At 35.8% G+C, this 24,709-nt stretch overlaps 1 protein-coding gene across 1 annotated transcript; it reads left to right on the top strand.

Annotated features, from left to right (window-relative positions):
* Window positions 1-819: 819 nt before the first annotated feature.
* LOC120636228 lies at window positions 820-19,214 on the top strand. Its single transcript, XM_039907597.1, has 8 exons — window positions 820-1,002; window positions 1,436-1,615; window positions 4,609-4,694; window positions 4,849-5,019; window positions 10,788-10,931; window positions 13,410-13,550; window positions 15,967-16,089; window positions 17,128-19,214. Exons 1-8 carry the CDS (start codon window positions 925-927, stop codon window positions 17,228-17,230), a joined length of 1,026 nt encoding a protein of 341 aa, XP_039763531.1. The 5' UTR covers window positions 820-924; the 3' UTR covers window positions 17,231-19,214.
* Window positions 19,215-24,709: the final 5,495 nt, after the last annotated feature.

Here is a 24,709-nt window from a genome sequence, read left to right as displayed (position 1 = left end):
TCAATAATCGATATTATTAAGCACAGGTAACACCGTATTAACCCCAATTACTTTCACGTCTGAAACCAAAGCCGAAAAGCTTTCACCTCGACCTGGGAGAAAAAATATAGAGGTGTCGTGTTGTGGCAAAGAGGAAACAAACACAAGTAGTGTTTATATTCGAACATAGTCCGATATGCGTGACGCAGAAGAAGGGGTCACAAACTTTCAAAATAAAAATCATTTTTATGCAAACCTTTCATCCCCTCTTTGACCACTCTGAGAAGGTGACTTGTTAAGATTTTCAGGAAGTTTTAATAAACTAAATACCAGCTAAAACTTGTATACAGCCATCTTGACCTGAACTCTCCTTAATAGGGATAAAAATGTATTTCCCTTCTAATCCTTAAAATAAAAAAAAAAAAAACTAATTGGTAACTTCGGATTCGGATTCGGATGTTATTACCTATTTACTTTGAATTGGTTAGTATGACACCAGTTTCAGAAGTCGTTTTTATTTTGTTAATACTTTTTTTTGTTATAAATAATATAATCTCGAAGCTTTGTTTTAAGGTAGAAGGATCGAGGAGGTTTTCTATTCAGTCGCAGTAGTTTGTTATTCAGAACTATACATCATCAACAAACTCCCCTCCCAACGGGAAGGTTTACTCATAATCAACACGCCGCGCTGGGATTATGCGCCGGTTTTAGTATACGAAGTTATATTTTATTGACACTGGCCATTCGTTAATCATAGCCAAACTGAAATTCAAATATTTGAATATAGAACGGAAAATGTGATGTCAAAATGAATTGACCACTAATTATTTCCTTTCTCAGATGTGTAAAGCATGATTTGTATTATGTAGTATTTGCCAGTGTCGATAGTCGTTATTGTATTTTTTAAACCGATTTTAAGAATTGTGTTGAAGACGTGTTTTAATAATGGCCAATGCGGATTTTCGAAAGGATGTAATGGCAGTTCGCCCTCGCAGCGTCTATACAGCCCACTCTTATAATCAGGTACTTTTTAACTCTCATAATCATAAACAGCCAATTCATAGTCCGATGCAGATTTAAGGTTTAGTCCTACTACGCTGCTTTAATGCTGTTTAGCGGGCTATAAAATTTTTGCAGGTTTTATATTCTCTTCTAGGTACGGCAGTAAACAATACCAATGTGCTAAAATTCTCGTTGTCAGTAAATCTATAGGGCTTGTAATTTTAAGACCCGACTCTGGTATCGAACTTAGGACTCGTGATGCTCTGTCATACGAGCGAACCACCAACGAGGCGTTATTTGAAGATGCGAGGAATACAATTTTAATTTAATTTATTTAAGTTACGTTTGTATGCTATATAACCGAGTGTGGCACCAACGAACTTATTTATACATATAAAAATTACTCTTATATAAATGCGACCTATCAATAACATTATATTAGGAAACATTTCAGGAGGAATCAAGTTTATCTACTTTTCAAGACTACAGCAAGTTCCTTGAAGGCGGTCTAGGGCAAGCTGAGTTAGTAGGGGCGTCAGCATGGCAGCCACCGTGGAGGGCACCACTGCAACGCAAGGCCCCCTTCTACCCGGGTGATGATATTTACCATGCCGACACTTGGCGGGAATTGGAGGTTTGTACTTGGGTACCTCATAAAGTAATTTTATCAGACGATAGTTCCTACAATTTCTTAATGTTAATAAGCGCGGGAGTATCTCATCATAATATACAATGTGTAACAGAATTACGAAATAATATTGAAGTATGCATAAGTATATTTCATAAGGAATCTCCTTGTAAAAATATTAAATCAAAAAAAGCATATTTATTTTTCCATAAGTACAAAGAATTCAAAACATTTTAGTGTTTACTTATGACGACCCTATTGAAAATAAAAGACCGATTACGCGCAATGTACCTATGCTACGCGTCGCGTACCTAATGAAATGACAGGAGTCACATGATTTTAATTTTGCATGTGATGTTAGGGCTGTATCTGATTGCTTTCAGTAAAAATGGCAGTGGTTTACTCAAAATCTACTAGGTTTTCGATTTCGCAGAAAAGTCTCAGAGACAGTAGGTATATAATGAACCTCGTACAAAATATATGTATGTACCTCTAATCCTGTGAATTATTATTTCGGTTGTCACGTTGTACACGGTGTATAGCAACCGCATGCATGACTCATTGAGCTAAGGCATCCTTATGAGATACTCCACTTGCCTAGACATTTTTCACGCTATATAACTATATAATATACTAACGGACTCGGCAGCAGGAGTGACAAACACACGTAGAGAAGAATTGATATCTAAACTATAGCAATAACGTACTTGTTTAACGTACTTAGTTTGAGTAAGGAACGTTAAAGATTATGAGATGAGAGATTGACAGTGAAAATGTGTTGTTTTCAATTTCAACGGTAGGTAGACAGACAGTATTATCTGCATCGACAATGTTTGCTTTAGCGTCGATTTTTAGGGTTCTGGAACCAAAGGGCTCCTCCGCTGTTCGTCCGTTCGTCCGTCTGTTTGTCCGCCTGTAACCAGGCTGTATGTCATGAAACGTGGAAGTTACCGTAGTTCAAATTTTTACATAATATGATGTATTTGTATATTGCCGCTATGACAACAAATAGGTACCAGCTAAATAGCAGATATGGGAGCCCTCTAACATATTACTGCTATATTTTAGGGGGCTCCCATACAACAGATTTGATTTTATCGCCTTTTGGGCGTGGGCATTAACTATAAGTTAATGGTATGGAACCCGAGTCCGACTCGTGCTTGGCCGGTTTTTTCTTAAAAATAAAATTAACAGCTTATGATATGAGACGTTCTATGAAATTGTTTTTAACATTTTAATCATGGAAGGGAATTGAATTCAGAATTTTAATACGGACCTTCCAATTTTTTTGATAGAATGACTGTTTCGTCATTTTTTGCACCTATGGTATATTAGACACGTGCATGGATAAAAACTACGGAACGTAGTTCTACGAAGCCGTTCTAAAGTAAGGCCGCCATTACTTGAATAAAAGCGTCGCGTCATCATTATCTCCATTCATACTTACGGTACGTAGAGCGCTCTACGATGTTTATATACCTAATGTTGACGTGAAAAGCCTGTCGATAGATTTGTATCATTATCAACTTAATAAATGTCCTACCACTGAACAGCGGAAATTCCTTATTCCGGGCTATAATTAACTATTGACCGAGAATTTAACCCAAGTCTTCGAGTAGTCAATCACTCTGACAACTAAATATCATCAGCAATTGAAAGTAATCCGAAGTGTTCCGAAACCTAGGCAAGTTACCATTTTGATCATTTCGATTTTTCGTAAACCTTTTTTTTGGCTTGGTGGAAAAGCTTTAGTGCTACCTCCGATCCTTGGGCAGGACGGAGGTTATGTGGCACTCCCCCTTCTAAAGTATACCCAAACTAAAAACCACGCCGGCATGTCTCTCTTGTTGGTTTTGTCCAACTCTACCAACCAATCCAACCGATTGCTGGGGCTCCGCTGACAAGGAGGGGATCAGGACGGCTTGAACCTCCCCCTTAGAGACCGTAGAGAGGCTTGTGTAGTGACGGGTAGATAAGGGCACTGCAAACCTTAGGTTTGATACGTCATTTTGATACGTCATTTTACTAAAATCCAACACAATCGTCGTTTAGATTTCACGTTCCACCAACGACTTCTGAACCATTTATTGCTGGGGTCTCTCAGGTTTTCTCAACGCTCAATTAGATGTCATAATTGATGGGACCAGGTGTTCCTATACTCACAACGGCAATCACACCTTTTAGACAGGAACACAGCCTTGCAACAATGCTGCTTAGCGGCAGAAATAAACATGGTGGTAGTACTTCCTCGGACAAGCTATGTCACAAAGCAAATTACTGATTCAAAAAATATTTCTATATTTGTCAAGGTGTACCCAGTACCGAGTTGGTAAAGGATCCGTCACATCTTAGGAGGTATAGTGCTTATACTCCTTTGCTACTTAAGCATGAACATGCTCTCCGGTGCGTATTCTATGCGGAGACGACGTGTAAAGTGTTATCGTCTAAGGAGCTGTTTTGAAAAGGAAACTCTGTCTTGTACTTTTAATTTTTTTTTTACTTTAAATTTTATTGCGGTGAGCCCCGAGGGTGTCGAATTTCAATGAAAATTTTTCACTTGTCACAGTATATATCGAGTCATTACCGCCAACTTGGTGTAGGCGACAAAACACAAATTTTACATGAGAAAGATTTATCAAATTTTTTTACAGATAAATTTAGCATATTATATTATACTATTTCAATTTGACAGACAAAGTATTTAAATTAAAAACCTACTTACTACTTTTGTTTTGTCAGCTTATTGTTCGATTTTTACTTCATTGCTTATTTCTATACAAGATACGTAGAAAACGAATACCTTATACCGATACGTTCGTTGAGCTCCTTTACAGGACAAGTCTGAAACTCAGTATTAGCAAAACGTCAAACGTCTCCTTTTTCTTTGGCACTTTAGACTAAAGTAAAGATACAAATATATAACTACAAAACAAATATTTAACTGTTTATAGAAACAACGGATACTTCATTGGTAATTTTATTTTCATTCTTTGCTTTAGGTTACGGATGGTATTGGAGGCGCCACCTACAATGTCTCCGTGACGCCTCACGGCACTGTCTGCATGCGTCTGAGGGATCGAGTCAAGTTAGTTAATTATAAGTACCTAAGCCCGCTGTTAACAACCAGCCTCGTTTTGGACCTACAATAAAACTATTTCATTGATTGGAATAGGCGGGTCGCTATTTGTCTATATAACGCTTACTGATGCGTCCCATAAACATATATTGAATTCCTCCAGGGTGGACATGACAATTGACGGAGCAGTGCGACTTACCAACGCCAAGAACAACATAATCCTTGCACTGTCGCGTTCTGGTGCCTCGGCTGCACTGATCCATCCGAACGGACGTGTCCACCAGTATGGGTCGCGAGTTGAGATACAGGCTCGCCAACAGCAGGGGAATAACAAGTAAGCCTCTACTTTTTAGCCAAAATAACCTCCTAAAGGATTTCGATTAGGTTTTTACGGCGACAACAATCTTGACCCTCACAGTTCGTTCTTTCCAAAATCAAATACATGACATACTTCTGGTCTGGTCTGGTCTTGCATATTTTTGAAAGGACTTTAACGAACGTGTTTAACAGTACGGGTCTCGAGTAATTGTGGTACCGGCCTGCTACCAGAATGGGTATAAAAAGTACTTAGTTTTTTCTCCGAAGAGAATTCTGACTTAGGCACTAAAAATAAGTTGACTTACAAAACTATGTACTCTTATTCTATGAAGAGTATGTGGGATATATAAATAAGTAGTCAGCCATGATATTATGAAACGCAAAGACAATAATACCTATAACTAGCGGATTCCATCGACTTGGTCTGCGTAGAATTTCTAATTATACGGAAGTTATGCCGAGGAGTCTTTGCAGAGAGCAAGATAAGGGTAACCACTGTTATCTTTATTGCTTGGTCTTATGTCTCGTGTTTGTTTTAAATAAACAAAGTACTTATCCATATGTAATGATTGCTTACGTCCATTTAATAATAAGTATTTTCATCATTAGGGTATATGAACATAACTTTAAAATGTAATACAACTTATGAGAACAATCTTCCTTTAAATATCAAAAAAAATGCATGAAAATACCGTAGAAAACGACCAAAGAAAAATATAGATACGCAATTTAGGTAGGTATAATTTAGAAACTCCTAGTTAACAGAACTCGGTTGACATCGCTATAACTGTGTCATTAATTAATTGATGTAACTTTAACGCTACGATATCAGACTGCTACGGCAGCAGAACCAGTGCTTTAGAATTAGGTATTCAGTCAATTTACATTCAGAACACTGTTATTGACATTGTATGACCCCAGCGACGTTCCAGTTAGTATTCAATTATGCCCTAATAGTAGAACATCGATTCCAACTGTGGGTACTGAGAAACCTAGCACACCACAGAACATTCCTTGCAAAGCCTTGTTGCATAATCCTACTGGCTGGTGGTCTAAGTGCGTCCTTGCTTTGGTCCGGTTTGGTGGGAGGCTTCGGCAGGGCTACACCATCGACAAAGACGTGCCTACAAGCGATTAAGCGTTTCAGTATGATGCCGCGTAGATACCAATCGGTAATTACCTGATGAGATTACAGTCAACGGCCCAATTGTAGTGAAATAAAAAATAAAATTCCCAAATTCGTCTCAGCAGTTTTAAACATTAGCCAGAACCAACAGACATGCAAGTAGTCAAAAGCTATCCTTTTAATAATTAATTTAAGACACGAGGCTGCTTTTATTTGATATCGTTTATTTCGGGTTTCGTAAAAATCACTCGAGAGCAGTTTGTTTTCAGATCGTATCCTATGACTGTCTCCGAGATGAAGTCTTTGTTAAATATAGAGACTTGAAGCTTGTCATAAGTTATTAAGGCATATGATATAAAATCCTAAATATTGTATAAGTATGTGGATAAGATTAAGTTAAATATTATAAAAAGTATATCAAGCTAGCTTTTCCTAAACAATTTATGTCTATTTCCATAGCGCAAGCTTTTAACGTACTTTACGTTTACGTTTATGGTGTCAAGTTACAAAAAAATTGGTGCAGTGGTTGAGGCAAACATATGTACTAAACAAACAGACACACTTTCGCATTTATAATATTGTTATGTATGCATAGAATGTTTATTCAATTCAATTAATTCATATTACAATTTTTATACTTTAGTAAAATGAACCAGCGCTCGCCCGATACCCAAAACCGCGTCGATTTTAATTAAATCACGCCGAAAATTCCGACATACGAGTAGTAGGTAGGTACAGACTGTAGGGAGGAGGTTTTAAACTGAAACCACATGGACTGAGCTTTTTTAATTGGATGTTTGACCCGACGTAGCGCGGCGACGCGTATATTGCGTTACGCCGCGCCGTGACGCTCTGTAGCGAATTTCTAAAATAAATTGAAACATAACATGGAGGATTTATTCAGAATTCACTTACTAACACAAGGTGTCCTTACATTCACACTAAATGCAATGACAATGAAAAACAAGAACAAAGGAGTTGTAAATGTTAATTTGAAAAAAAAAGATCGGTTTTACGGTTTTAATAGATAATTTAAAAGTTTCTTAGAACATTTATTGATGCAAAACGGTTGACAGATTGAAGGCATATAGTTAGCATCATTACATGACTAGCAAAGGTTTTTATTTATTTTTTTCCGTTGTAAGGCTATAGCTGCTGACTAGGGAAAAGCACGGCTAGCACGGGCAGGAAACAATTCATCTTTTTGTGCCATCCTGACGTTCACGAAAGGAGAAGTTTATTGCCGCCTGTTATTAGGATATTATTTCCATCCACGATCCGTGATTCGTCTTATCGCTAGGTTTGTCAAAGTCAAAGCCAAAAATATCTTTATTCAAGTAGGCTCATTAGGGTGGCACTTTCGATGCGTACATAAGAATTACACGGTAGTGAGATGATGACGATAACACATTCGTAAACTTAAAACTAAAGCTACGAGGGTTCCAAAAGCATCCTGGTCTAAGAAGAAGCCCACAACAACAGCCGGGTGTTTTTTTTTTGTTATCACCATCTCACAATGTCGTTTAAAATTATTAGAAGAGCAACCTGGTTGGAGCAATAATTCACACCCAAGCTTTTTTATCGATTACGTAGTCCTTTATACTATGTATAATAGGACTTTTCTATAAGCTTACGTTCAATACAAACTTTGAACTTTTTAAGAGACATCTCCAAGATGTCAATGGGTAGTTTATTGTAGAATTGTATGCAATTTCCTTTAAACGAATTATGCATTTTATGTAACCTAGTATATTGCACTGTAAGTTTATTCTTACTTCTAATGTGTAAATTATTGCAGTCACATTTTTTCTTAAATTTAGAAATGTTCTTATGAACTTATTTGCATATACTTAATATTAGAAGAGCACCCTCGACTTCTCCAGGATCCCTTCAAAAGATCTTAGTCTGATGAAAATGGGGACCACGTGTAAATAAAAAATATATTTTAAATTCTTTTAATCAATGTCATAATTATGAGGCAGGTAATAAGTATTTTAAGAAATATACCTAACCGAAATTAAAACCTATTTAAAAGGGTAAAAAAAAAGGCTGGCGGTTTGAGATAACGAAATTTGAATTATATGTTTAGTCTTTAGTACTATCAGATGTTAGTGATAATGATCTTAAACTTTCCTCCATGCCTTGAAGAACAAGGCTTTTCATGCCTTCAAGGAAAGTTAAAGATCAAAGTAGTGCTTCCTAAGTCATGGGTGCATTTATCGGCTTTCACGCTAACAATTAATATTGCGATTCTAGTCCAATGCACTTACATATAGATTCCCATTTAATGTAAAGTCAAAGGGATAACGTGCCCGAGGGGGGTGCCTTTGTGCTCTGGCGCTTTGTGAATACACGATATGACTTCCTCGTCAGTGAGTTTCATTGTCGTTCGGTGTATAGGTATTTATTTCATAAGATGTGTTAGCAGTGTTCAGGAAGCTAGTACAGGATTTATTGATTAATTAGCTGTGGTCCGGGTTCTTCACTCATCCCGTGGAAACCGTTTGGTGTTTTTACACATCCCGCGGAAAAAATTTGGTTTACTATCATAATGTTACTCTCCGTCCTGTCAAATAACAAAAATCAAGTTAAGTAAGGACAAAGAAATAAATAAACAAACACATTTTGGCATTTATAATATGAGTTAGGTATACCACAACAAAGGACTATAAAGGATACTATTACAAAGAATTTATAATGGAAATATTTCATTAGGACCTTATTTCACTTAGTGGTCAAATGATTATTGCACGCCTCATAAGCGAAGCGTTGAGGTTGTGCTCTACTCTCGACATTTCAAAAAAAGCAGTTTTCTCGAAACTGAAATTGATTTTTTGTTATTTATATTGCACTTACAGGTTAATTTGAGTACACTAATATCAAGTCAAATAATTTGTCAGGCACATAAAATACATTTCAATAACAATTTTTTTGTTTAACATAGTAAATAATAACATTAAACATAATCTTTTCTGGACGTCCGTGTATGGGCGGGTGTATGTGGCATCAAAATTTGGTCGAAAAAATGATCGTATCGGAATATTTTTTTTTTAATTATCTAAAGTAACACATGACATAATTTCTTAGTTAATATGAGCGTTCAATTCACTGTCGTTAAATCTCCATGTAATTATTCTAGCTAATATTAATTGTAACTTTCAATGTGCAATCATTATGACATTCCCGTGTCTTGTTTACAAAAAATGAATAATAATTAATATGATAAAAAAAAATTGTAATGAGCATTGAAAGTTTCAGTTAAAAAAAAAAACAATTTTATTGTGAAAAAAATGAGATTATGAGGCGTGCACTTTTGGATTTTCCAAATTTTTAAAACTGCCTTAAAAATAATAGTGTTTAGCTGAGCCATTGAAATGATTTCGATGAAATTTGGCATACGATCGAGTCCTGCAGATGGAAATACTCTTAGTATAAAGTTTATCCCGGAAAAGATGCTGGTAAAATTTAGCCGCGGGTCTTAAAGAAATAGCTTTGGTTATCTATGCATGGCTTGAGCGCCTAACTTATCTTGGTTGAAATTTTACATATAAATTGTTTGAGACGGATAGCATGCATTTTCTCCCGAGAAACTAAAGCGTCATCAAATCAAAAAGAATAAGGGTTAAATTTATAGGAACTCAAAGTAAACGCGGATAAAACTTACATACATAACAGTTTTTAACTGATTTACTTCATAGTAATTTATAGACGTATTTGCTTTATTCTTTTTCTGTTTTGTTCAACAGAGGTTCTGTTGAACAAAACAGAATTCCGAAATTCCAGGTAACGTAACTCTCAAATCAAAACATCTCTCAGACCGCGTATCTTTCTGCGTGTCTGTCTGTCTGTCTGTCTGTCTGTCTGTCTGTCTGTCTGTCTGTCTGTCTGTCTGTCTGTCTGTCTGTCTGTCTGTCTGTCTGTCTGTCTGTCTGTCTGCCTGCCTGCCTGCCTGCCTGCCTGCCTGTATGTATGTCTGTCAGTGTGTTTGTCTGTCTCTATGTCATGTCTGTCTGTCTTTCTGTCTGTCTGTCTGTCTGTCTGTCTGTCTGTCTGTCTGTCTGTCTGTCTGTCTGTCTGTCTGTCTGTCTGTCTGTCTGTCTGTCTGTCTGTCTGTCTGTCTGTCTGTATGTCTGCCTGTATGTCTGTCTTTCAGTGTGTCTGTATGTCAGTGTGTCTGTCTGTATGTCCGTCTTTTAGTGTGTTTGTCTGTCAGTGTGTATGCTGTGTGTGTATCTGTCTGTTAGTGTGTCTGACTGTGTGTGTGTCTGTGTGACTGTGTATGCGTCTGCTCGTGTGCCTAGTCCACCGATAAGATTTTTTTTGTTTGAAAGGAGTCTGGAGTGTTCTTAGCTATCTGTTATGAAAATCTGTTTAAGATGGCTGCCGCCACAAAATGGCGGATAACATTCTTTAACACAACTCTATCAATGTGGAGATCAAATGAGTTTACTAGTAATTGGCTTTTCTAGTGGAATACTATGTCAAAGTTCAAGTCCAAGATGGCCACCACCACAAAATGTCGATTTACTTATTATTTCACCACTCTCTCAAATGCTGTCTGGTACAAAAATGAACATTGAAGTCTGGGGTTTTCTGCATTATTATTTTCTTGATTTTTTCATCGTTTAAAAAAATCTCAATATAACGAATTCCCCTAGGTACGCCAAAATGTGGTACAAGGGAGTGTCGTTCACCGCGGAGCAGTGCGCGCTGGTGTACTTAGTGGACGCTGCGGGCACTCGTACCACCACGGACACCTTCCTCGACATGAGCCAGGACTTCACGCTCAACGTGTTCTATAAGTGAGTGCAATTGTATTTTAACCGACTTCCATCAAAAAGGTGGCTGCTATGTTTTCAAATGTTTTGTTTTTCTGGGATTTTTTTTCTTTGATAGAGGTGTATACCGAAACTGGCCTATTCAATTTCATAGAGATCTAATGAAGAGACAGACAACGGGTTTCTAAGAATGGCACATTGTATTCCGTTATGTATTAAGCTTTATTTTGATCAATAAAGGAAAGGAAATCAAAAATGACAGCAAATGAACAGCGATTGCTTGTATCGTATGCAATAATAATGCATAGTAATGAATATGCATTATTTACGCAATCAGACGACATAACATGACACCTGTATACTCGAAAAGGTCACGCAGATGTATTCAGTATAGCGGGGTACACCCACTTTTTCTTTCAAAGCAAAAGTAGTAATTGCATATTTTTCGCGAAAGAAAGGTAATTGTAGCACATAGGATTCAAGCTTGATTTATACATAAATTTCCAAAGTAAGAAGAAGAAAATGGTGTAATTTATATCTCCTTTTTTCCGAATATCGATCAAATTATTTCAAAGATACTTTTGTCTTTATACTTAATAGTTGGTAGCTGTTGCTCGCGGCTTTGTCTGCCTTTATTAGAAGGTGTACTAGTTCGACAGATATTTTTACATTTGAAAAAATCGGGTGAAGCTTATCTCTAAATACAATTGTTTTGTTTCAGCGTAGTCCTTACATTTTTTTGAAGTAGCGATAATATCTTATTGTCTAATGGAATGGAATGAATTAAAAAGTATTTTACTGTTATTACCCATGCCGAAACCCTAATTATTTAAATAAGAAAGATTGCCAAGTTAGAAAGCTCTCACTACCGTATAAACTATATTATAGAGTTTAGTGATAGCGTAAAGCCACTTCAAATTTTCACCGTCCATTCAATCCCAACCTTTTTGAAATGCATTGTCATCATGATCAACCCGCAATCGGCACAATTCAGGGCACGGGTCGTCTCCTCTAAGAATGGGGAGGGTTTAGGCCATAGTCTACCACGCTGGTCAAGTGCAGATTGGCAGACTTCACACACCTTAGAGAATGTTATGGAGAACTCTCAGGCATGCAGGTTTCCTCACGATGGTTTCCTTCACCGTTAAAGCAAGTGATATTTTGAATTGCATTAATTAAAAACGCACTTAAGTCCGAAAAGTTATAGGTTGGTGCCGGGGATAAAAGTCAAACTAACTCGTCACGAAAGGGAAGCCGAAGCATTATCCACTATTGATTCAAAATTAATACAATACAAATTTAATTTAATTTAATAACATAAATTTAATAGACTAACTATATTCAACAGAGGTCCTATATTCGATATTAGGGTTACATGGCGGTGGCGTCTGAGCAGACCACCTTGGTAGACACCTACTTCGAGCAGTTACAAGTACATACGATATAGGAACGTTACGTTATAGACCAGGTTTAGTCTGCCACTGACTTAATTATTATCGGTAGTTCGAAAGTCCATATTCTGCCGAGACTTTAAAGAAAATTGACGTGGAGTGGCTAAACTTTGTATGGAGAATGAAATGATTTTACAATTGCCAGCGGCGCTCAGGCGTCTGAACGAGATCACAAAGAGTTTTCATCGCCGCGAGTGTTTGCTGGAGTCGCGTTCACGTTCCAAGTTCCAAGAGCTATTGTGTTTTTCCACTTCGTTTTAAATGCAACATGAATTTGTGATTTTTTATTTGCATGCATTTTTCTTGCATTATTTCATTATTTTTATCTTATTGTTTTAAAAATCAATTCTGAACAAGATGATTAATGTTATGATGCGGGTAATGTTACTCATATCTGTTTTATTTTTCGATCACGTGAGCTGTGCGAATACAAAAACATCGGCACAGTTATAGATATCCGTAAGTACAGTTGTGCAAGATAGTGTCCCTGCTGCTGAAAAGAGCCGAATAAATAAATTATAAACATAAAGACCTCAGTGTGAGAGGGGTCTACAATTACCCCAACTTCCATAAAGAGATTAAATCCCACCGATAGTAATAACATTTCACGTGAAGTTAGTTGCCAGGACGCGCAAGAGTGCATAATGCTTAACTGTTAAAAAATTAAATCTTTAGTATACCCGATTTTTTTTCTTGTAATTTCAATTCAATTAATATTTGGATATAAAAGAAGTAAAAGATACTTTGTAACGTATGATGTATGAACCTGGCTAAGTTTGTTGCGGAACCTGAACTAAGAAGAGCTTCTTAGTTCAGGGAAGCGTTTGGAACCCTAGCTTTAGTTTTAAGTTAACTAATGTGGTTATCATCATCACCTCGCAATATCTGTAAATTCCTCAAGAGCCTATCAGATAGTTCTAGGTGAAAAAGATTTTTTAAATTTAAATTTAAGAGAGTTGCATCACGATTGCCTTCCCGGCATTACGGGTTGATTTGACTGTTGTGTGTCTATTAAAAAAGCACACTTACTGAGATCCATAATTGCTTGCAGCGAGTCTCGCCACGGGCCGTCGTATGTCAACGAAGCCCTCACTCTGCTCCAAGCGGTGCAGTACTGGCTAACTGACGACGGCATCGATAACTGGATTATAAACAACGTGCGCGTCAGCCAGACCTCTGATGGACTTGTCCGGTAATTTCTTCATTCACTCGTGCTTGTATCTCATGTTAATCAAACCCTTGTTGACAAAGTACCATGGAAACATTATGATTTGAAAAAAAAGTCAACTTGGTCGTGAAAATACTTTAGGTACTTCAAAATACTCTAGTTTTACCGGAGTATTTCTAGAGTACTTCGACGAATTCTTATGGAAGCATTTGTCTGTTTCACCCGACAGACAGACGTGCTGTTAAGATGCTGATGTGACGAACCCTTAACAGTTTAAAAAAAATCAAAAAGAAATACCAACCAATTGCGAAAATTACCTAAGATTCAAGTTCATATGATGATTATTATTTATTAATTATTTTTTTTTAATTTAGTTTGCAAAACTGACAATCAACTGCTTACTCTAATATAAACTATAGCATTATTTGGCATGTGTGTAATTGTGCCTTCTCGATGCGAACAAAGCATGCAAATCCGCTGGGTACATCAGGCTGCAGTAAACAGCTAAAAAAATAGCTAATTTAAACATAAAAAATATATAAATTACTAAGAAAAGAAAAACGATATTATGGAAATTAAAATTACTTAAGCAATTACCAATTTTTTAACTTATAATTACAATACCTGAGCTAATTATTTTGTTAATGAAGGGTTAGTGGTTTAGCCGAGCAAACTATGCAAGTTTTTTTTTATTAAAAATTACATAAATATCGGTTTTGACCCATTTAGGTTCAGAATTGAATTGAATTCAATCAGTCAAAATGTTATTAATATCAGCCGAATGCTTCAGCCGTGCATTTAATGTAAGCTATAATCCGTTGCATGCATTTAATGTAAATCTGTGTCTTTTTTTTAATTTACAAGATAAACTGCAATGGTACAAAAGGCTAACTTGAAACTTAGTATTCTCTACCAGTCAATCTTGGTTAATTCAAAATGTACCAAATTTCCTTTTACCGTTCATAATATTAGTACGGAGTTAATAGATATATATAGGTACACAAGGTTTACCCTTGTACGGACACAGCTAGTTAGACGATATAAGTACCTAACAATCCACGAGAAGAGGTGTCAGGTCATCTTTCAATAATCTGATTGTTGGTTCGTTCGTGTGCACGGTCTTGATAGAAATGTTTGTGAAAACGGATGACGCTATTTGTAGATGCATCCAATGGTCCCCTAATTTGCAAACCACGATGATGATACTTGTATATAATTAAAACTTGTTTAAAGAAAAAGCTTCAGTGAATTTTGTATATTTATTGTAGGATAATGAATAAAAAAGTTCTTGGCCTACATTAAAAGTAGGCCTCGAACTCGTGGCCACATTATGACCTGGGCTTTTGTACCTACTTTATTACATTGGGGTGATCTTGGATAGGACTTTATCGGGCCCCATTTTGCGCACCCCACGTTACCATTAGTCACAGTAAAATTGCTGTTTCGTCGGTCCCTTTTCATGGGTTATCTACTTAATTTAGATGCTAATAACAATGGATAGGAGGGCAGTGTGGCCTAATTGCGATAATTTAAAGAAAAAAAAAGAATGTCTGCTCACCGTTACATACTTTGTCAGCAAGTATGTAACTGCATTATTGATTTGGAGAATTGAATATAATTTCAAGTAAAGGTTTATTTGACTATTCATATAGGTACATCTAATGCGGTGTATAGTAGTGAAGGACTTTTGGCTTCCTTGCTTATCGACCCCAGCACGCACCTCATAACTTTTCGGATTGATGTGTGGTTTTAAGCAGCAATGAAATGTTGCAGACTTTGGTTTACGTTTGCGCTTTTGCAACTAGGCAAACCAAAAACCGTTCACCATGATTGAAGTCGTTTGCGCCCACAGAGGCTTTACAACCTACGAACAAGTCATACTCCCAACTAACAACGTCGGATCTGAACTTTGCCTTTATAAGTTAAAAAAACCAAATGTGTTCAAATAATTCATTGCAGAAAGCTTAATGATGAATAATTTACATGAAACTAATTTCAAAATTCAAGATTGTACAAGAAACATTTATTTTATTTATTCTTAAGACACCAGCTATTTGTAATTGTAACAAAATTCATAAAAATTTAATATTTACTTAGAATTACGGATTCTGTCTAGTGCCATTTATAGAGTAGGTAATTCATGAACGGCTTTCCTTTGAATTTTTGGGTATTGCGGGTTGTCAAAAGGCTGTGGCGATTGGCGTGGCTTCAGGTGTCATTGTAAATGGCGACGGGCCACGGTATTTAGCGAATTGTAGCATGTGGCGGCCACCAGCGACAACCTTGTGCGGGCTAGTCTATATAAAATGTATGAAAACTACAGAAAACGCCGCCGGTAGCAGCGTTTTGTGGTTGCGGCCCGTGTACGGCGACACTTGTCACCTCTCGTTGGTCGCGCTTTATTCTGTGAGAAACATGTAGTAATTTTCTGTACTGGCAGGGTACATCGATGCAGTCACAAGTACCAACTGCGTACGAGCCCTAGCAACGGATCGGCGTCCATCACTAGCCCCTTTCTACATTGCACAGCTTCGCTTGGACAAACTCAGCATCTGTTTGTAAGGTAAGATATTAGTTGCGCGTTATGTAAAAAAGAAGATACCAGGCGACTAAAGTTTTTTCAGTAAGTGCAATAGATACTATGCCATTGAATGCCATTACATCTAAACAAAACATCGAAAAAGAATTTAATTAGCTTAAAGAATAGTTTTTTATTACCTAGGCGATTAAAAAACATAGTATTCATTATATTAACATTTTATATATCTAATAATAAATCTCGATTCTCGAGAGAACTCACCTCAGTTTATATGGAAGCTAATATTGTCTTATTTCTATTATAATTATTGTCAGCCAATAACATAGAATTTTAAGTAAACTTTTATTTTCTATATAAAAATAAAAACTTCGCAGGCCAATTTACTATTTTATTCTCTAAGTGTTTTTTCTAATAAATAACTAGCAGGTACCTTACATGGCTTTACTAATAAATCCAGAATTATCAACAATAAGTCAAAGTCCGAATTCTAAGTTGTGCCTAAGCATATGAAACAATTCATAGCTATATTAATCGATGTTTTTGTCAACATAGAAAAGCAACTGACTTATCTTTAAAAAAAATCTTAGGTGAAACAAACAAATAATTTTTAATTGTTAATTTGCGGGAAATTCATGATATATTATGGAAATTAAGCTTAATTTGCTATAGTCCGCGAAAAGCAGGAGAATCTGTACGTTGTAATTTATAATTTCTTTAATCTTTATACTCCACACCAAACAGATCTAATAATTGTTAAGTCTCGTAAGTGTAATGATTGTAATCTTAACAATTACTTATTGTAAAGTCAACATCTGAGGATGCTCCGGTTTCGGAGCGATACGTGCATACAGGGTACATTGATGAAGATCTGTTTGGTGTGGAGTATAAGGATTGAAGAAATTATAAATTATACCTTACAGCAAACCTATAGCAAATTAAGCTTAATGTTCATAAGTGTGTCGATTACCGTTGCTTGCGAGTACAATGCACTTTGCGATCTCTGAGGGAATCTCCACCGGCGATGTTGCTATGTGCATTTGTAAATGAGCGTATTGTTGGCAGGCGTGGAGAAAGGCGCATGCATTTCGACGGCAACTCCTTCATAGTCCGCAACGGAGGCCACTCGGCGGGCTTCGACGACAAGAATCAACTAAAGGTGTATTAATACCAATAGCTTTACCTACCTCTGCATTTAGTGGCTAACGCAGGCGACCGACTGTAATCGGCCCGATTAGGCTCTGATAATAAAACATATTTTACAGTACATTACTGCAGCGGCCAGTAACTACCACAGATTCCTATGGATTTTCATACAATTTTTGCGGAGCGCCGCGCTGCTCACATGTTTAGTAAAGTAATTTCGATTTATTTCGAAGAAGTTGACAAAATAGAGCTCAAATTTGCTCAAGCATGTTTGAGGAAAAGCGCAAAATCTGTATCAAAATATAGTAATTATTATTTATGGATATCAAGTTCTATAACATAGTTACGCTAAATCAGAAATATTAAAAAGTATTAAGTAGTGGTACCTATGGACTTCATTATTGGATTTCTTATTTCGTTTCCACTGCTTATCATAATTTTTATATTATTAAAAAAGCTATATTATCATACCGGGTTAGATCTATGCCCGAACACTGAGGAGAACGGAGTGCAGGCATTATTTATTATCTGGAGATTATCTACCTCTAATAAACGGTCACCGACAAAAGCCGTCCATTAATCATCCATATCCAATAACAGTCCACTGCTGGACTAAAGGCCTCTTCCAAGAGGCCTTCCTCTTGCCCAAAATCGCAGTAGATAGTAGAAGCAGCACGGAGGACGCTGTTGCCCGTTCTCCGATACATTTCCTTTGGCCCCGGAAGACACTCGCGGGATGATAGAGGAGGTGACACTGTACTCTGCCGTGAGCACATGGCAAATTCATTGCTTGGCATATATCTGTAATTGACTAGGTAAGGTAAAGTCGGTAGTCTGCGTTAGGTCTTTTTAGTTTTTATACAATAACGACAATTCTAATCATTGTTTAGCCAATGTCGAATGTTGTACAGAACTCTGTCGGCCCTCATAATATCTGCCACTGAAATAATTTATTTAATGATTTCCCTTTGATTTTTTTGTAAAACTAATGCATCAAGTCCAGGTAAAGTCTGGGTGAATCTTTTTTTTTATACTCAATCGATACAATGCAGCAGTTTTTGTATTACTTTTAAAATAATTAATATCTATTTCAATATGAACATCGCTAGCGCGTAATAAATATGTAAACACAAGCTTTGTAATAGCGATATAAAAGGCTTATGCTGAAGAAGGATTGTTAGTGTAAATAAAAAAAAATATTCAGGTTTCGAAGTTGTTGATAATCACCGTTGACCCTATAGTGTTAATGACCAACAAAAAAGTGTTTATCGCCTTAATTGTACTCATCAACCATACATTAAAAGCACATTTAATAGTAAATAAGACTACAGTTGTATACTTAGATCGATCCGTACCTACTGAATTCATTGTAATACCTAATTCGTTATTTTTTATGACTTTACCTCTTAACAGTACCTATTCCCAGTGCAGTACTAAATCGTATTTACACTTTATAAAAGATGTTTAGATTTTTTATAACTGTATTTCAATTAACGTGCTGTTTGATTAATAATTATTCGAAACGATGTTTTAATAATATTTGATGGTATGTGTTTCTAGAAATGTCTAGGCTTTAATCCAATTTTAAATGATTTTATACATTACTATTAGTTAGGCTAGAGACACACGTGAGCGGAAAATCGCGTCGGAATTCTGCTAAATCGTACCATAATATTACGCAAGCGTCATACTGGCGCGGTAAAGACATTCGTGCGTGACATTCCATGCGCCCGTGACATTACCACATTGCCTCGGAATTACACTTCTACCCTAGAGGTAGTGTAAATTTTAAAAAATTCTTGTAGTTTGTTTGTATTATGTTCGAAATGGAAATATTTATGATTGAGATACAGTCACGTTTGAGAGCTTAGTTTAAGAAGTGGATCTAATTGTAGATCTTTTCTGATAACATTCCATAACTTACTCTAGAGGCATACGTGAGCGGTAAATCACAACTAAATTTGGCTGCGTTCAGGTTGCTTATTAAAATATGATATTCATCATCTACTATAAAGACACTGTAAGACATCTGTAGACATCATCTACTAAAAGACACGCGGTAACCATACCGCGTGTCTTTTAGTGTGCCCCTGGCATTGTCACACTGCGGATTGCGGAATTGTCTATTTCAATTTGTAAACACAACACAACAGCTGCAACCAACGCTGCTGTTGAACTTTACGTTCTGGTAATGTTTGCGTTTTGGTTTGTTGAGTTGTCGTTTGGTCAATTTCTTCATACTCTTTATTGGAACACGAAAATATGTTAAGAAAAAGAAAAAAGTAGACACTTAAAGTAGAAGAATGCAAAAGGCGGCTTTTTCACTAAGTAGCTATCTCTGCCAGCCTGGCATTATGGTAACGAAAGTGAAAAGAACAGAATACCGCGCATCAAAATTCCGCCACATTTGTCCCTAGCCTTAGAATTCTGCTAACGAATTGAATTGTTTAACAACTCATTGAATTACTAAGATTTTGAAAGAGTTTGCCACATTTAGTTAGCATTTACAGCGAAACCTTCATCCACTTCAGTATGAATCAAGATCATTTGAAAGATTGTAAAATCGACATTTCACTACATCCTAATTTTACTTGACTTTGGTAGATACACTAATATTTTGGAAATTGTGACTTGTAGCATTAGTTTTAATACCTATGTGTAAAACTTCAAGTAAGAGAAGTATAAAATATGTTATTATTTAATAAAATATTTCATTTAACCCTTTGCTATTTTAATTAATGAAATCCGTTTGGTTACGAACATCAGAAATAATTGATAATTATTTTACAGATTCGAAAAATGATGTGAGCTAGTTATTTGTGCTGAGAAAAATTGCGCAAAGCTTGTTTGAATGTGAGCTTTGTCCCGCACATGTACGGCTTTGCACTCCACCGGCTTTTACTCGTCGAGTTGAGTATGAAGTAATAGCCCGAGGGGCCGTAGGCAATTTTATGGAAATGCTTGATAAAGGCCGAACGTTTGTAATATATCTAGGTACTCTGTAAGTATCCTTACCTGAGTATGGTAACTGCACATGTAGTAAGGTGGCTCTCCAAGTTTATAGACCGCTCGCGTTGGGTTATTGAAGCTCTTTATTCGACGAAGAAAGTTAGTCGATAAATTCAGTTTCGCAGATTGATCTACTATCTTATTACATTAGCGGGAAAATTCGGGTTCGGCTGCTGCTGTTATAAGTATAAAACAAAGTCGCTTCCCTAATCTGTCTGTCCTTATATATGCTCAGATCTTTAAAACCACGCAATGGATTATGATGCGGTTTTTTTTTTTCAAGGTCTTATTCAATTCTATAATTTTAAAACATTTTTATTTTCATCCACATGATGTTATTAGCCGATCCCGTGTTCCGATTCGATCCGTGTTAATGTTTATGATCTAATCTCACTGACCTCTAGTATATATTTAAAGATTAGTGCCTTTCATGAGAGAAGAGGCCTTAGCGCTCAGCAGTGGAAAGAAATTCAAAAATTTCTTTTACTACTATTCTTCATACTATACATTACAATTTAGAGATGATTAGATTGGTCTAATTTTGACAGAAGCATTTTGAAAAATTTTGACTGTCGCAAATATTATTTTCGTAATGACATTTTTCTGTGACTTGGCCAAGGCTTTTGATTGTGTTCAACATGAAACATTAATCAGAAAATTACACCACTATTGAATTCGGGGTATAACTCTATTTTAAAGATTTCCTACCTTAATGATAGAGTTCAAAAGTTGTATGTGAATGGAAAGCGATTTACAGGGTTATTTGTAAAAATCGGTGTCCCTCAGGGATCTGTATTAGAACCTTTTCTGTTCCTCATTTACATGAATGACCTTCCTTAACTTACTAAAGACAATCAAGGGATAGTATTGTATGTTGACAATACATCACGGATTTTTAAAATTAAACGACGTGAAAGAAATCTTGAAGATGTAAATAAATGCGAATAATTCAGGCTAATAATTTAGCTCTTAAAGGATAAATTTGGGAATAACGTTAGATGCTTACAACAGAGATTATACAAAAATAAGAAAATCTGCAATTATACTTGCGGATTTTATATGATTTATATCCAATTGTTATTAAAAATTATTTATTATAAAAAGAAAATAATTATCTTAATATTGTCGGCCTTAGTCCAGACTTTCAATGTCAGCAATTTCATTTATTTTTGGTACAATATTGATTGCATAAATTAATTTATATTATAAAAACTTTTTTCCATCAGCCCAAGCTTTAATTTTACCTCAAAATTTGGAGAGGCATGGCTTGTTGGTAACCTATTAAATAACATTCTAGCCATAAAAAAGCATTTTTTTTTAAATATTTTTAAATTACATTTTGCCCCATAAAGTTTGTGTACTTAGATATTTTTCTGTTTGAGGATAAATTTAAAGAATTTAAGATAATGACGCTGCTCATTAAAATATAACAAAATTTAAAAAGAATGGACCGTAACAATATGAATATTAGAAGCAAAAATTATAATGTTAAGGATTACTTAAACGATAACAAAGCTTTGGTATAAATTGCTCTAACTTTAAATAGTTCAATATTAATTTACTGTGAGATGATGGTGTTTACAAAATAATCACTAGACCACGTTTGTTGTGGGCTCCTCTTAGACCAGAGCGCGTTTGGAACCCTAATAGCTTTAGGTCTTAGTTCGTGAACGACGTTATCACCATCCCCTTAAAATTATGTATGTATATTTAGGAATAAACGCCTGTGGCCTACATGAATAAAGAATTTTTTAATATGAATTTGAATTTTGAAAGAGTGTATTTTTAATAATTTTTCGATTTGCGATCTTAAATTACCCATTTATTTTAAAGTAAACGCGAGTTGTTTAATTTTATTATTTCGAACCCTTTCTCAGCTTCTAATAGCCAGTTTCAATTTTTATTTTTTGTCTTTCGGATATTTTTTCGGTTAATTTCAATGGTACACGTAGCGGATATTTTATAACGATAGAAGAGCGAGAATTCAATTCAGAGAAGCATTTAAATCGATAGACATTTGAAAGCGACTGTGATCCAGTAGCTCTCAACGCGAAAAACTGTTAACACCCCTATTTGTGTGTCAGGGGTCCAAAACAACCCTCTACAAAATCCGCAGAAGGGCAGAATAGTTCGTTTTGGCCCTTCCAGATCAAGTTAATAAGATATTTGATAGCATATACCTAATACACATTCATCTTATACCGAAAGTACTGACGAAATCCGGGTATAAGTGCGGTATATGTTTTTAATTTCTTACCATTTGTTATTCCTCCACACAGTTAAGAATAAATATTTAACCTTTGTATGGTTAAAGGGGTCACTAGGTATTTTGACCCCTTTAGCCAGACTTTCCAACACTTTCCAAATTAATAAATTGTGAACCCCTAGATGGTTACTTGGGTAACACAGAGTAACCAGCCTAATAACAAACTTTCAAAACCCATTCCACTAGCTCTCAGATCAACAATATGAAAAGTAGCTCAACAGTTCATACCTACCCTTTGTAGGGACGAGTGCTTGTAAGCGGCTTAAGCAAAATTCAAAAGCGGCAAAGGTTAAAAGGAAACGATGTCATAGGAAACACTTGAGGCAAACGCGTGAATAAAGGCGTGGGACACGCCATTCTGTGTGTTCGATCGATTTAATGTAGATCGTAATTCATAATGACGAATTAAAATTACTGGTACAATTATCACAAACTATTCTTAATTCAGTTCCGGATTAGCTTATAAGCAAATGAAGCAATTGCATATGCATCACGTCAAGATGCTTCGTAACCAACGCCGAAATAATATTGGGCAGCACATACTGTTTAAAAGCTCGCATCTGAAAATTTGCATTTTAATAATTACGTAATAAGTAACGCCATACGTATATATTTGGTCTTTCGCACATACCTATTATGTGGAAAATATAGATTAAATCAAAATTGTAAAAACCATTGTATGTAAACTGCAGTCAAATAAGGACCAATTACCGCAACTTGGAAAAATCACGATATCTCAGAATAATGCTCAGAACTGCATCAAATCGTATTAGCAAATGACGAAAACTTCACACTGAACTACGCGAACGAACGAAACAATGCCAAAATACTATATCTATAGAAAAGCAATTTTTTTGTTTGTTTGTATACAATAGGCTCTAAAAGTCCTGCACCTGTCAAACTATCACGAAGAAACATAGGTTAACTTTTTTTTTTTAATCCTTAAGAAAATTGCAATAATGTAACCCAAAGTAGCAAAATTGTGCCCTTAAAATGCATTACTTAGCGTGCGCATAGAAAGCTATGATAACACATAAAAAGTTTGTAACTACTACATGATTTTTTACGCAGTTTTAATTATTATTTAAATAAATAGTTTCATCAGCAACAGTATTCAGAGCAGTAAAATACTGGCCGTAGACCGCGACTCCGTCCGCATGGAGGTGAAACAAGACGTTTTAAAAAGACATGAAAGCTGCCTTTTGTCTATTACCTGAAATCTAGATACCATGGTGTATTTTTCAAAACCATAATGTTTATAACGATATTTTTTCCTGATTGGCAATAAACACTACAACATATTGTTCCATGCAAGTAAGACACACGAGCGTTTCCTTTTTTTAAATCATGTATACTATTATTTTGGGAGCTGCAATCACTTTAATTTCGCATAAAATAAAATAGAACTTAAAAATATTTAGAATTAATTTAATATTTATTAAAAGTAATATTATTTGAAGTCTTGCCATGTCACAATAAAAAGATGGTCAGTAGATATCGCTGATGCGAGAGCACGCGATATGCCTTCAGCAACTTCTTGAAAAAAAGACGTCAGATCAACCTGCGGCTTTTGGTATTTTCCTACGATTGATCGTGATTACAAAACAAATGTTCAAATGGCAGCTACCCACATATAATATCACAAAATTGCGACATTAAATTTACTGAACTGAATCCACAAAAATGTCAAAAGAATAATTGGTTGTATAAAAAACAAGAAAACCCTTTGATCGCGTGTACCTATAACGCAACAATGAAAATCTTTACACCAAACAACGTCACCAACCTTTATAAATTTCACAATATTCTAATTAAGGCATAAAATTCACTGAACTGAATCTGCAAAAATGTCGAAATAATATAATTGGTGATTTTAAAAACAAGAAAACCCTTTGATCACGTGTACCTATAACGGAACAATGAAAAACTTTACACCAAACAACGCCGCTACTCAATTTTTAACTTGATGAACTTTGTAAGGCTTCCCGCCTCCGTGGTTACGAAAACAAATGTTATTGCCGTTTTTAACTTTTATAAACGACTCTGAATTATTTTTCGTTTCTTCCTAGCTGTTGCCCGCGACTTCATCCGCGTTTTTTTTTGTTTTTCAAGCATCTCGTAGGAACAATATATTTGGGAGATGAATACAATTTAGACCTTCAGTTGATGCAGACCGCATTGGCTTAAGCATTGGTCGACATATTTATTTTGTATATTCAAAAAATA

Source organism: Pararge aegeria, chromosome Z, assembly GCF_905163445.1.
Source record: "Pararge aegeria chromosome Z, ilParAegt1.1, whole genome shotgun sequence".
Taxonomy (NCBI): domain Eukaryota; kingdom Metazoa; phylum Arthropoda; class Insecta; order Lepidoptera; family Nymphalidae; genus Pararge; species Pararge aegeria.
The sequence above is the reverse complement of the archived record's forward strand: the minus strand, read 5'-3'. Positions and strand labels throughout refer to the sequence as shown.